Source organism: Meleagris gallopavo, chromosome 7, assembly GCF_000146605.3.
Source record: "Meleagris gallopavo isolate NT-WF06-2002-E0010 breed Aviagen turkey brand Nicholas breeding stock chromosome 7, Turkey_5.1, whole genome shotgun sequence".
Lineage (NCBI taxonomy): Eukaryota > Metazoa > Chordata > Aves > Galliformes > Phasianidae > Meleagris > Meleagris gallopavo.
In genome coordinates, this window is record NC_015017.2 from 1,015,470 (window position 1) to 1,028,212 (window position 12,743).

The 12,743-nt window shown below is 41.1% G+C and overlaps 1 protein-coding gene across 8 annotated transcripts in view; it reads left to right on the plus strand.

Moving 5' to 3' along the window:
* The window catches only part of HDAC4 (histone deacetylase 4), a 208,364-nt gene that overhangs the window by 107,925 nt on the left and 87,696 nt on the right, over positions 1 to 12,743 (plus strand). For 6 of the 8 annotated variants that reach the window (XR_794053.3, XM_010713207.3, XM_010713201.3 and 3 more), the window contains 2 exons: positions 5,484 to 5,634; positions 9,538 to 9,658. Coding sequence is in view for 7 of the 8 variants with exons in the window: in XM_010713207.3 (XP_010711509.1) it covers positions 5,484 to 5,634; positions 9,538 to 9,658 (272 nt within the window). In the remaining variant the exon portion in view is untranslated. The remainder of the gene's footprint in view (positions 1 to 5,483; positions 5,635 to 9,537; positions 9,659 to 12,743) is intronic. The other 2 variants (XM_010713202.3, XM_010713205.3) reach the window with 1 other exon arrangement.

Consider the following 12,743-nt stretch of genomic DNA (forward strand, 5'->3'; position numbering starts at 1 on the left):
TGATTTATTTTTTTTGTAAGGTGATTTGATGTATATATTTTTCAGCTGGTGCTTCCTTGATTTTTCACCTACAATTTTCCTTTAATTTCATACAATCTGAGCTCCAGATCCTTCTGAATATATGAATTAACCTCTCACAGACTACAGAATTTGCCAAAACCAGTGGCATATGATTTACCTTAAAAACATCTTTGCTCCAAAACCCCAGCCTCATTGCCTGAGAGGTGAGAGTGTAATCCTGTGAAACCTCTGAAAGTATTTCCTGGGTCATGCCTCTGCCTTTAAGCTGCATGTTCAGCAAGTGCTGAGAAGATGGTGGGATGCTTTTGGTAACGTCCAGCATTGTCAGTTTTGAAACGTGTATTTTACTTGTACATCCTTGTGACTTCTTTGAGGCTGTTGTCTCTATCACTGAACAGCCTATTGTTCAGGGGTGGTAATGGGCAGCAGCTGAAGCTGTTGTACACAGCCTGTGAGCTTTCCTGCAAGAAGTCCCACTCCAACAGCTCCCTGTCTTGTGCTGGGGACCCCAGACCTGGATGCAGTACTCTAGAGGAGGCCTCACAAGGACAAAGCAGGAGGGGATGGTCACCTCCCTTGCCCTACTGCCATCCTGGGCATACTGTTGGCTTTCTGGGCTGCAAGTGCACATTGCTGGCTTGTGTCAAGCTTTTATTCCACCAGAACCCCCAAATCCTTCTCCACAGGGCTACTCCCACTCCATTCATCACACAGTCTGTACTGGTGTTTGGGATTGCCTTGACCCAGAGACAGCATTTTGCTCTTGGCCCTGTGAGGTTCACACAGGCCCACATCTCAAGTCTTTCCGGGTCCCTTTGGATGGCATCCCTTCCTCCTATTTTGTCAGCTGCACCACTCAGCGTGGCATCATCCATAAACTTGTTTATCACTGATAAAGATACTAAGCAGCACTGGTCACAAGACAGACTTGAGGGACACCGTTTGTCACTGATCTACATCTGTGCAAGTAGGTATGCTGGCCCATGGGGCCATACTACCCTTTCATCTGTGCTTCTGCTTAACTGCCTTGCTCTGGAAGGAGCTAGAAATGTCAAATTCAAAGAGGAGCAGAAGTGTTTAGTGTGATGTCCTGCTATGATAAGTGATGTCAGGTTGAGGTTGCAGTTAGGAGATAGACACAAAACAAAGCTGCTTTGGATCACAGCAAACTTTTATCAGCAGTAAGTGTGTCAGCTGTTGCTCACCCAGACTTGCATGTGTGGTTATCTTCAGCTGCATGAGTAAGGGTGAGCTGTCTGGTTACAGGCAGTTTTACATTGCCTTCCACTAATTGCTGTAAGGTAAAGCATTCAAAATATATATTATAAAGATAATATATATAATATATATATTATATATATATATATATATATAAGATATATTATAAAGAAGAGGAGCTATAGTTGAAGCTTCAAAACCTTTCCTGCTTTGCAGATTTTAAACAGTTTTACCATGGTGCGTCGAGTGAATGACAGAAGGACCTTTAAAGCAGCTGTTGTATGGGAAGGAAGGAGCAGAAGGGCAGAGAGCTGTGTCTGGCTTCTGGGGGAAGAATAAGGTGGTGTCTACAGCAGATTGGGGGATGCAGGAAAGATCTGCATTCTTCTGCTCATCTAGCAAATGAAGGAAAGGTTATGGAAGCCTTAATGCAGCACATCTTTGTGAAACACATCCTCGTTCTTCCAGTAAATTGGATCTTTAGTGTCAGTACCACCCTCTTTCCAGGAGGACACTGGCTTTCTTTTGGGCTGAGGCTGCTGGAATGTTTCATGGCACTACCTTGCCAGTTTTGTTGTAATTGCTAAAGAAAACCGTTTTGTCCCACGTAACTTGAAAAGAAGTTTCTCTGTGCAGAGAAAGTTCACAAATTGCGTACAGATATGGTGTTAGTTTGTGTTCCAGATAGTTGTGCCTGAGAACTGAAGACAATTATGGAATGTGATGGCAAAATCCACCGCACTGCTGAGCCCATACGGCCAGTGGAAAATTGATAAATAGCTGGAAATGCTCTACATGTTCCCTATTGCATTTATTAATATTAATATATGCTCAAGGAGCACCAGAAACACCAACTACAGGTACAGTTGAACATTTGTGCAGTTTTCATAAATAGTGGAAGCAGTGACATTAAACATATGCAGGAATCCCCATAGTTATAAATATTTACAAATATTTATTTTGGCAAAAGCACCTTATTCAGATGTTCCGAGCTGCACTCACTAATACACTGTATGTATTTGTCACTCGGCACACTTCTCAAGTTGGGAGCTGAATTATTGGTCAATGCAAGGGATTTCCCTTGCTGTATCACTTTGTATTTCACAGATATTTAGATTTCATTGCAGTTCAGAAAAGCACTCCAGCTATGTGCAATTAGCATGCAAGCCTTGCAGGAATTACATTGATTTCATTTATCAGCAAGGGAAACCAAATGCAGTGTGTGGCTCATGAGCCAGATCGGACACAATAATTAATAACCTTTATCAGAACCACCTCTCAGTGAGCATCTCTTTCTATAAGCCGTCCAGATACGCGTTGTTTTTTTCATTTACATTTCACTACAGATGTCAATGAAAGCACAGTTCCTCCTAAAGCATCATAATGTATGTAAACCATTGCAGGAAGCATAGCATACAGAGCCTTGGAGACTGCAGATGGAGAGAAAAGGCTCCTGATTTCATAAAAATAACAAAACCTGTTTTAACATATTGTGCATTAAATATTGTTCATTTGCATACTTTCTATGGCTAGGTTATAAAAGCCCACCATGTGGTGGACTTGTTGGAAGTCTGAAAAGATACTCTTTCTCCAAATGGAGATGTGTTAGTGGAAGCTGCTGCTTAATTATAAAACAAAAATAACTTGTTTTCTGCATTTTTTTTTTAACATGATTCGTTTTTTTTACTTCTGTATGTTTCCAGAGTCAGATTTTTTGTTGTTTCCTTAGAATACAATAGCATTATGGAGGAAAGCATAGTGCAGTCACTGTGAGTTGTGCTAGCTCAGGCTCGCTGTTGTACAACAGTCTGCCTGCCTGGAGCCAGCAGCAGCAGGGACTCCTCAATTCGGAGCTTCCAGCAGATAGCCCAGCAGATTGTACAGTACCACTTGCATTATTTTTTTGCATCTTTATATAGAATTGTATAATTTTATGTACATCACAGCCATGGTTGAAACACTTGATAGTACAAATGCACAATACCACAAGTTAAAATGAGAAATGGCTGTCAAATCATAAGTAGAAAATATGAAAGAGGAGGAAAAAATCAGTGTTTTGGGTGTAGAAGTTTTGCATACACATGCACATATATTGTCAGGGCTTGAGAAAGGATGGAGTGAACCACACACTTGAGAGGAGCAGGTTCCCTGGCACAATGGCTTTGGCTTGGCCTGGTCCTATAGAGTTTCGGGACCCTATAGCTGTGGGTGGCATTGGAGCACAGACACCCATTAAGCCCAGCCTTAGAGAATCTCAGCGATGGCCAGAGCATATGCAGCATTCCAGGTTTTGAATGCTAACACTGCCAGCTTCAGATCAATCTGCTAATTTATAAGTTGCCAACATAAAGAGTGCAGGCGAGTGTGAGGTGACAGGGGTGCCTGCATCCCCAGGGAGCTGAAGGGTAATTGGAGCAGTCTGGGGATTTGACTTCAGAGCCTGTCTTGCTGGGAAGGGTGCAGATGAAATTGGGAAGTGGCAGAAGAATAGCAGTGACCTCTCTTAAGATAGGATGATAGGATCTTAATGTCAGCTTTTATTCTTAAGAATAAAGCGATTTTCAGTGGAACTTGAGGTTTTTTAGGGGGAAGCACTGTTTGTGAGCCCTATGGAGATCAATTCACACCTTGCCAAGCTGAGAGCTGCTGGGACTTGTCATTTGTCACCTGCTTTTCTCAGCACAGCTCGCTGCTGGCCGACTGTCAGGGCACAGGGTGTTCTCTGATCACTGACAGGTATCACTGACAGGCCCAAAGCCCCACAGCCTTGCACACCACCTCCAGTCCACTGGTAAATCAGCCCCACGAGGGATACTTGGGGCTGGAGAGGATCGCTCCGTGTGTCCCAGCAAGTTGGTGTGTGCATGCATCCACTAGGTGGCTGGATCTGGGGACCTGAGTGGAGACTGCAGGGCTGGATGGGGACCCTGAGCAGCTGCCTTGGTGGCAGTGAAGCTCATTATAGGCTTGGAAGGTTACCATGCAGTTTTAGGGAAGGAATCATTTGGAAACTTCCTAACTGCCCCTTGTCAGCTTGGATGTTAGGAGCAATTTCTTTTCAGAAAGAGTGATGAGGCAGTGGCACAGCTGCTCAGGGAGGTGATGTACCTGGAGGTGCTCAAGAGCCATGGAGGTGTGGCACTGAGGGACATGGTCAGTGGGCATGGTGGGGTGATTTGGGGTTTGATACGAGAAGATCTGAGAAAGATCTGAGATCTTTTCCAACCAGAATGCTTTTATGATTCCCCATCAAATGCTATGATGTCCTTCCTTATCTTATACAAGAAGGCAAGCTGCCAAAAACTGCCTTTTCAAAATCAGTTTTTCTTATTTAAAAATAAATAAATAAGTGCCTGATCCCAGTTACCCATGGTGCTCACTGCTGGCTATGTGAAAGCCTTGTGAAGAATCACTGTGGTAAAGCAGCCTTTGGTATTTCAGCTCCTGAACACCCCATTTGATGAAAGCTTTGCAAATTTTGTGCTTAATTAAGCAGCCCATCTCTACTTCTTGCATGGATGTTGGAAGGGCTGGGGTGTATCCTTCCTAAGAGGCTATTGGAAGATGCTTTTCTAAGGAAGGAATTCTCTATAATTACGCTTAGAAATGGGTGGTGATCCTTTCCTCAAAGAAATGTTTATCTTGGGTGTGAGGTCTGCACAGCAGACAGGAGGTGACCAGCGTGTGATGAAATTAAAAGGCTGCAGTAGATGAGTTGGTCCATGGGAACTCTTCTCTGTTCACTGATAGAGAAGGACCTTTGGAGAAACCAGTGTGTAAAGTTGTGTAATTAAGGTTTATTCAGAAAAAACATGTGCGGTGGAACTGGTTTTGCAGAGCAGGCGTTGATGGTAGCATTCTTCGGTTCAAGCACCTGAACATGAGCTTAGTCATATTCCTTCAGCAAGAGTGTGTGTAAGATATCATAGTGGAGTTTTGCGATGGGGGGAAAACAAAAGCCCAAGTGAAATAGCAGGGGAAAAAAAACTATCCGACTCAGCTGAGTCAGACACTTGTCCAGCAAAGCTGTGGAGTGGTTTGTGCTGTGTTAGGACAGGATCCATAGGTTTTGGCAGGGCAGCATTAGAAATGGGGCTGCACAAAGTGCCTGGAAGTGCTTCTTTCCGGAAAGAAAATGCAGCCATTCCTCTCTCTGTGGTCTAAACATGATGGGAAGTTCTGCTCTAGCACCAGGAGGTCTGACTGTGTTAATTTGCTGCTTTTCCCTCATCCCTTCCCCGCAGCAGCAGCAGGAGATGCTGGCAATGAAGCATCAGCAGGAGCTTCTGGAGCACCAGAGGAAGCTGGAGCAGCACCGGCAGGAGCAGGAGCTGGAGAAGCAGCACCGGGAGCAGAAACTTCAACAGCTGAAAAACAAAGAGAAAGGAAAGGAGAGTAAGTAGTAAAAGCTCGCTTGGTTCAGTGATGACAGGTAGAGCAGATGGATGAAAACCATAAAGCAGCTTCATAAAGCTGAAGAAGCCTCCCTGATAGCCTTTCTACAGAGCTTCTCTGCACAGCAGCTTATGTAAACATTTTGGAGGTATTGAGGGTAAAAGAGGAATTTATTTCTATGCTTTATCTTCATTTTTGTCTTTCTAAATGCCGTTTTAGCATTTTTCAAAAGGAAGCGTGTCGTCTCTTTATTTGATTTAACATTTTCTGAAGTATTTTTGGCAGCTTTCCTAATGGAGGCAGAATATTAAAACCATAAAATACACCAGATGCACATTGCTTTTCTTTTTCTTTTCTTAATTTCACCCTTTTAAGTTGTAGGCGAGTTCTCAGTTTTTAGCTTTAAAGTGTTTTCATTCAGAAGCACTTCTTTCATGAGGTACAGAATGTGGTTGGCTTCCCCACGTGTTATTATGCACTTCACAAGATTCAGTAACATGATTATGGCCTCACAAATCCCCTTATCAAAGACACTTTGGTTACTTGTTCAGTTTTCTTTTAGAAGTGAATGGGAGGAAAAATACCTTGCGGAGTTGTACTATCAACTCATTAGGTCTCCATTCCGTGTGAAATAAGGAAGCCTGTGATGGAAGCAGCAGAGAGGGCTAAGGGCTACCAGCAGAAAAGATGCTGTTTGGGGACTAGGAACAAGACAAAGCTCTAAGAACAACTTTTCCAGCAGGGAGAAGCTGGGGTGTAGGAGGCTGCAAATATTTTCTGCAGGTTGAATTCCTCATTGCCTCTGTGTGCATCACGGGAGAACAGACTTTTGTTTAACCTGCATTCAAGTGAGGGAACTTGCAGACCTGCCCCAATGTCTCAGCAAAGGAGTTCATAGGAAGTCTAACATCTTTGTGTTTGTGTTGGGTTTTATTTGGGTTTTCTGTGTTTAAGCTGTAGGAGAGAAACCAATGGATCAGAATTTCCTTAAAAGAAGCAGTTGAACTGGGCTGTTTCCCAAATAAAAACAATCAGTTTGAACTGAGTGAGATCTGTAAGTCCTTCCACTTCATCCTGCTATTCTCATCAACTGCTTGTACTGTATCAGTGTTTCAATGGATCCCTCTGTAAAATTGACATCTGGCTATTCTCATTAAGATAGTTTGCAATAAACAAAAGCTCCTGAGTGCCTGAGCACCTGAATCTGGAGCATCTGAAGCACCTTTTGGTTGAAGCATAGGTGTAGAGGAAAGAACAGAACTTGAGGGTGCTAAGTTGAGAATCCGTGGCTACAGTTTTATTTTTAAAATACTTTTATTTGAGAAGTACTACAGCATATAATCACTATAGAAGCTTACCTCTTAGGAGTACTTATTCTTCTCACATCAGAAAATTTTACAAAGTAATAGTTAACACTGTCCAAATCTGAAATATGAACAATATGTAATAGTTGAAGAATGTAGTTTATTCTCCATCCTTCCTCCATCACTGTAAGCCAAAAAACATTGTTTTGTACCTTTTAGAAGGCAAATCACAAATAGGTTAGCTTAACAATATTAGTTCCTTTCTTTCTTATCTCAGGATCCTTGAGCTGTACCTTATGAACTGCTGTCTGTTATCACAAAGCATATGATCAAAGCATGACTTCTAAGAGAAGAAAGAAAGTCTATATGAGACTAAAGGTGCTTTTTGGGCAGGATAAGGAGTGATAGTCAGTTGTCCTGTCTTTCCACTGCTATGACTGAACCTAGAACCAGCTGTGTGCATCAGAGTTTCCAGACACACCAAATCTGTCTTCCTATCTCCCTCTTCCTGGTCAGGGACCATTCCATGCCTTTCTGCTTAGGCAGTTTCAGACTGGGGCTTTCTCCTACAAGCTGGAGGGCTGCGATCAACCTACACTATCATGAAGGGCTTTCTTTTGTTAGTTTCCATTTGTTCTGCAACCCCCTCCTTCTTGGGGGAGCTCGCTTCTGCTTCTGACCTTTATTCTCTTACCACTACCCATGCTTTATCCTGCATACAGTTATAGTTTGATTCTGGGACAGCATTTAACCTGTGTTCTTTCATTCCATATTACCATCCTGTGATCTGTCTCTTCTGGCTTCCCGTCTGTGGATTTATTCCATACATGCGGGCATTTGGCATCTGACTTCTGCTCTTGCCCTCATTGCCTATTCCTTGCATGGTGACACACCACTGTCTATGTTCCATCTTGTGCTTTTCTGCCTTTTGCTTCCTCTTCTTGAATGTCTCCACTGGGTATTGCCAAGTAGTTCTGCGTGTGTCCTATCACTACATATAAGATACATTAAAAATGAATAAGATTTTTCTTCTCATCGTTCGACTCAAGGATCAGGAGCTGAACGATGATCTGCTCAACATGACAACTTTGTCCACAGCTCCAGCATTGCTCAGGGTAGAGAAGATCTCCACATTTTTATCCTGTTAGCATATGTGGGGCCCTTCAGCTGCTAGTTTAGGAGGAAGATGTGCCAAGGAAGCTTTTGGAAACCTCACAATCCAACACCGTTTGGCTTCAAATCCTCTAAATAATGTCAGATTTATCTAAAACCAATAGAACACAACCATGTTTGAGTATTTTTAAGATGCTAATAGATCAAAGATGACACTTTTTGGAGAGATGAGGCCTTTATGTGTGAATTTGTCACCTATTCTGGTCTAGCCATGTTGCTCACAAACTCATAGGAATTTATCTCCAACTCCTCAGTTGAACTTCCCACTGGGGTGCATGCCAAACCTACATTTTGTAGAACTAGTGAGAAATGCAGGGCTCCAAAAAAGTGAATTTTTAAGCTTTTCAACTCTGTTTCAGTGGTTGAGCAATATTACATTTTCAGGCAATGCTTTACGGAATTATTGCAGTTTCCTTCTCTTGTGGAGATATTAAAAAATAAAATAAAATTGTTTCCCCAGTCTGTCAAATGGCACCATGTTGTTGTGTAGGATCCAGGAGACAAAAGATCATCCTGTCGTATTTTAGGTATGCCAGCAGAGCAGACGATTTTCCTGGCCTTTTCATTTACTTGTAGCCCAGTTATTTTCCTTTTGGAATTCTTGGTTTACGCTGTGGTGTAGATGAACCATAATTTTCCACATGTTCTGCTTGCCAAACTTTCTATGCATTACTCCATCAGGAACTCTGCCTGCGAATCTGTTCTGTCAACTGAATGATAATTTTAATCCATCACCACAGTAAAACAGACTGGTCTCTATTGTGGAGGAAATAATGATCAGAAATTATACAGTTGACATTTTAACTCTACGATACGAAATTACTGACTTTTTTCTTTAAATGTTAGATTTTCTATTTGAAGAAATAGATTGCACACTTGTAAGTGAATTGGAATATTATGTATGTCTTATTGTACACAGATACTTCTGAACAAAGAAGTCCTTATTTACAAGCTTTTTCAAGGCAGCATCTACATGAGACATTCGTCTCGTTCCCCTTCTGCTTGCAGATGTGACATTTAAAAACTTGAGTGTACACAAGACCCTTTTTCTTAAATACCTTTGATTAAAAGAAAGCTGCAGTACCTCGTACAGTGCTTTATTCTAAGTTAACTTTTATGCAAGTGTAAAAATCCTCTTCAGAGATTTTTTGTAGTAAAATGATAAATCTCTGATTAGATCTCTGCTTTCAAACATCCGCTGTGATTATATGCAAAGCTAAAGGGGCAAAAAAAGAGAGCTCCTTACTGGAGGCACTTTGTTCTTCTCTTTGAAACAGAAGCTCCTCTATTGGACTGAAAAATCAAGCATTTAATTCTGAATCCTTTTAGAAATTTTCATTCTTAAAGTACGGTGTTGGTTTTTTTTTTTTGCTTTAGCTTTTGTCCAAAGATTAAATATCTTCAATTTTTGTTCTTGACTTCTCAGGCGCAGTGGCAAGCACAGAAGTAAAGATGAAATTACAAGAATTTGTTTTAAATAAGAAGAAGGCTTTGGCACACCGGAATCTCAACCACTGCATTTCCAGTGACCCTCGCTTCTGGTATGGGTAAGTGGTGCTGGGCTTATCTGTATGATTCAGCCTGTACCACCCTTTCTCACAATTGCTGCAGCTGGGGAACAGTCCTGATCAACCATAACACTGATAGAACTAGAGTTTGAATTTGATGAGTGACATGAGTGAAAAGCATTTTTAAAGGAGTTCAAAGTAAATATTTTTCCTATTTTCAGTGCTATCACTGTATTTTTGTGAGTAGTGGTCTTTACTGACATTTGAATCCGTGATTATTTAAACTAAGAGGTTCTGCTGTCAAGATCTGCCTTTATAAGCTCTTTAGTTTTTCATCAGGATTTGCTCCAGATAAGGATTATAAAACATGAACTTTCAGGAAATTAGGTTTTATGCTTAGTGAACTGCAACTCAGGATAGTTGAGCTAGCATTGCTTTTATTGCCTGCTGTTCATCTCAGTCTCTGAAAGCTGGAAGTTTTGTTTCCCTGTAAACTGCTGAAAACACGAAGTGCACCCTGTCTGTAATTCTGCTGATGTCTACATTTTCTACTGAAAATGCTCTGCTGTGGATGTCCTAGAAAATCCAAATGTCATGTGAAGTGAGAAGATAGCAGGTGTTCTTATAATGACATAGAAGCAAAGAGTGATTTCTTCAATTAGTTCTAATGCACCAAAGAATCACAGGTGGCATTAGAAATGAGGTTTAAGTTCCAGTTCTAGAAATCCACTTCTTTGTAAAGAAAATTTGGAAATTTGATGTAATTTGAAAACATTCACTACTAAAACATTATAAAAATATCTATATTAAAAAAAATAATAATGTGTTTGAAATGTTGCTTTATTGACCATAACATTGATGAAATTTTGAATGAGAAAATCCAAGAAAATTTTGCTTTGAAAATTGTTTTCAAGTTGAGAATCTGATATTATTTTCAGTCTTCAGCAATAAGCATTTATGTAGGGTTGATGAGGTCATTATCAGCTGATGGTTCCAAATGCAAGAAACTAAGCTGAAATTAAATTGGAAAGATATCCCAGCTATGAGCCAGAACAGAAATGCTGAAGTGTAGTTGGCAGAAGATTCTAACATTATTCTGCCAGGGGGAGATTGAGCAATTCTAATACGTCTGTGAAAATCTCATCTGAGATTTGAAAATTGTATGGCTGTGACGTTGGTTAAAGTGGTGAAATGTGGGTAGGGTGTGCAGAGGTAATGTTTAAGGCCTGCTAAGGTGGTGTGAAAGATAGTAGAAGAAATAGGAAAAAATGAATTTAAATCATGACAGCGTAAATATATATTTTTAAATAACTGATTTTCCACTATTCTTTATTGAGACTCACAAAGAAATTTGGGGATTTTGGAAGCATTTGAAGGCTCTCTGAGGCATTGTGTTCTTTTTTACTTATTTATTTGTTTGTTTAAAATGCCTAACTTTAATGCAGAAATTGTATTAGAATTAAGGCTAGTAAATAAATGCCTTCTTCCAAAATCTTTGCTCCTTTGGCCTTGGAGAAACCTCACCTAGAACTGTCATGATAGATGAATTTAATCTGTTAGAAAAGGAGGCTGTGGATGCCCCATCCCTGGAGGCATTCAAGGCCAGGCTGAATGTGGCTCTGGGCAGCCTGGTCTGCTGGTTGGCGACCCTGCACATAGCAGGGAGTTGGGACTGAGATGATCATTGTGGTCCTTTTCAACCCAGGCCATTCTATGATCTGTGATCTGTGACTAAAAGGGAAAAAGAAGTTTGGGAGTGGTCTGCATGCCTTATATTTTACAGTTTAGAATGAACTGCTTTTTCACCAAGATGCCAGTACTCGGCTGAGTCCAGGTCAGTGACATGGGGTATGCTGCAGGGCCAGCTTTGGTGCACTAACTTACTGAGCCCAGCTGTGCTTTGGGTTTCAGTCTTCTTTCCTCGCTTCGAGCAAATGCTGAGACCCTTCTGAATAAGGATACATTCTTTAAGGTTTATTATCTTTAGGATTTGTTGTTATTAATGTGGTGCGTTTTCATCTGAACATCCCTTTCTTTTGGTGCCTCAGGGATGCAACAGGTAGAGCCAGCATAGTGACTGTTGCACAACAGGGTAAGCCCCTTTCTTACAGGCTTACCATTCCCTCATCTCCCCTCCATCTGTTTAGTAGCAGGGTTTGGTTTCCAACACAAGACATGGGAAGGGAAGAAGGAGCCTCAGAGGCCTCACAAATCTTTCCTAGGGCATGCTTCAGTGATGAGTTGCAGGCAGATGGGAGCTCGTTTTGCCCAGCCTTTGAGAAGGGCAGCAAGGCTGTGCAACTGCAGATGAGAGTTCTGAGTGCAGCCCTTCGGTTGTTAAGGCACAAGCTGAAGATTTTTTTTTTTGTTTCCGTTCTATTTAAATTTAAAAGAAAACAAAACACACAAAAAAGAGAAAGAAAACCTTTAAATTAATTATGTATTACTATTTATTTGTATATCATCTCATAGGTTACCAATTCAGTTACAGGGATATTTACGCACATACTTGTAATGTGATTTAATTGGGTGGTGGTTGGATTTGACACACGCAAACAAGGCTTGCAGAAGATAGATTTGATGCTCCTACTGTGAGCAGGCAAACCAATTAAATGGTAACAGATGCTGAAATAGACTCTTAAATGACACGCCTGCTTTTAAGCACTTCCTTTGGTATTATTAAGGTTTGCAGTTTCCTTTAAAAATTTTAAAAGCATTACTTGTAAACAGCAGTTCTCTTAAGGGTCTTGAACACCACAACAGTTCTGTGTCAGTAACTTTGACATGAAATATATGCTCTTCGCATGTGAAATAGCTGTTACTGTCCACTAAGATGTGTGGATAATTTACCTTCTGTATCTTGTATGGGCTTGAGCTTCACTCAGCACTGTCTTTTGTCTATAATATTTTCTAATTAATTACCAGTACTAAAGGACGTTGTAGGCAGATGTGCAGGTCAAACCTTGAGATGGAAAGCAACTAGCTGCAGAGGTCTTGCCAAATGTACTCATGGTCCGAAAGATCTACTAAAGGAAAGAACTAGGTAATCATAGAATTATAGAATCATTCAGGTTGGAAAAGACCTCTCAGATCCCCAAGTCCAACCCCAACCCACCCCACCATG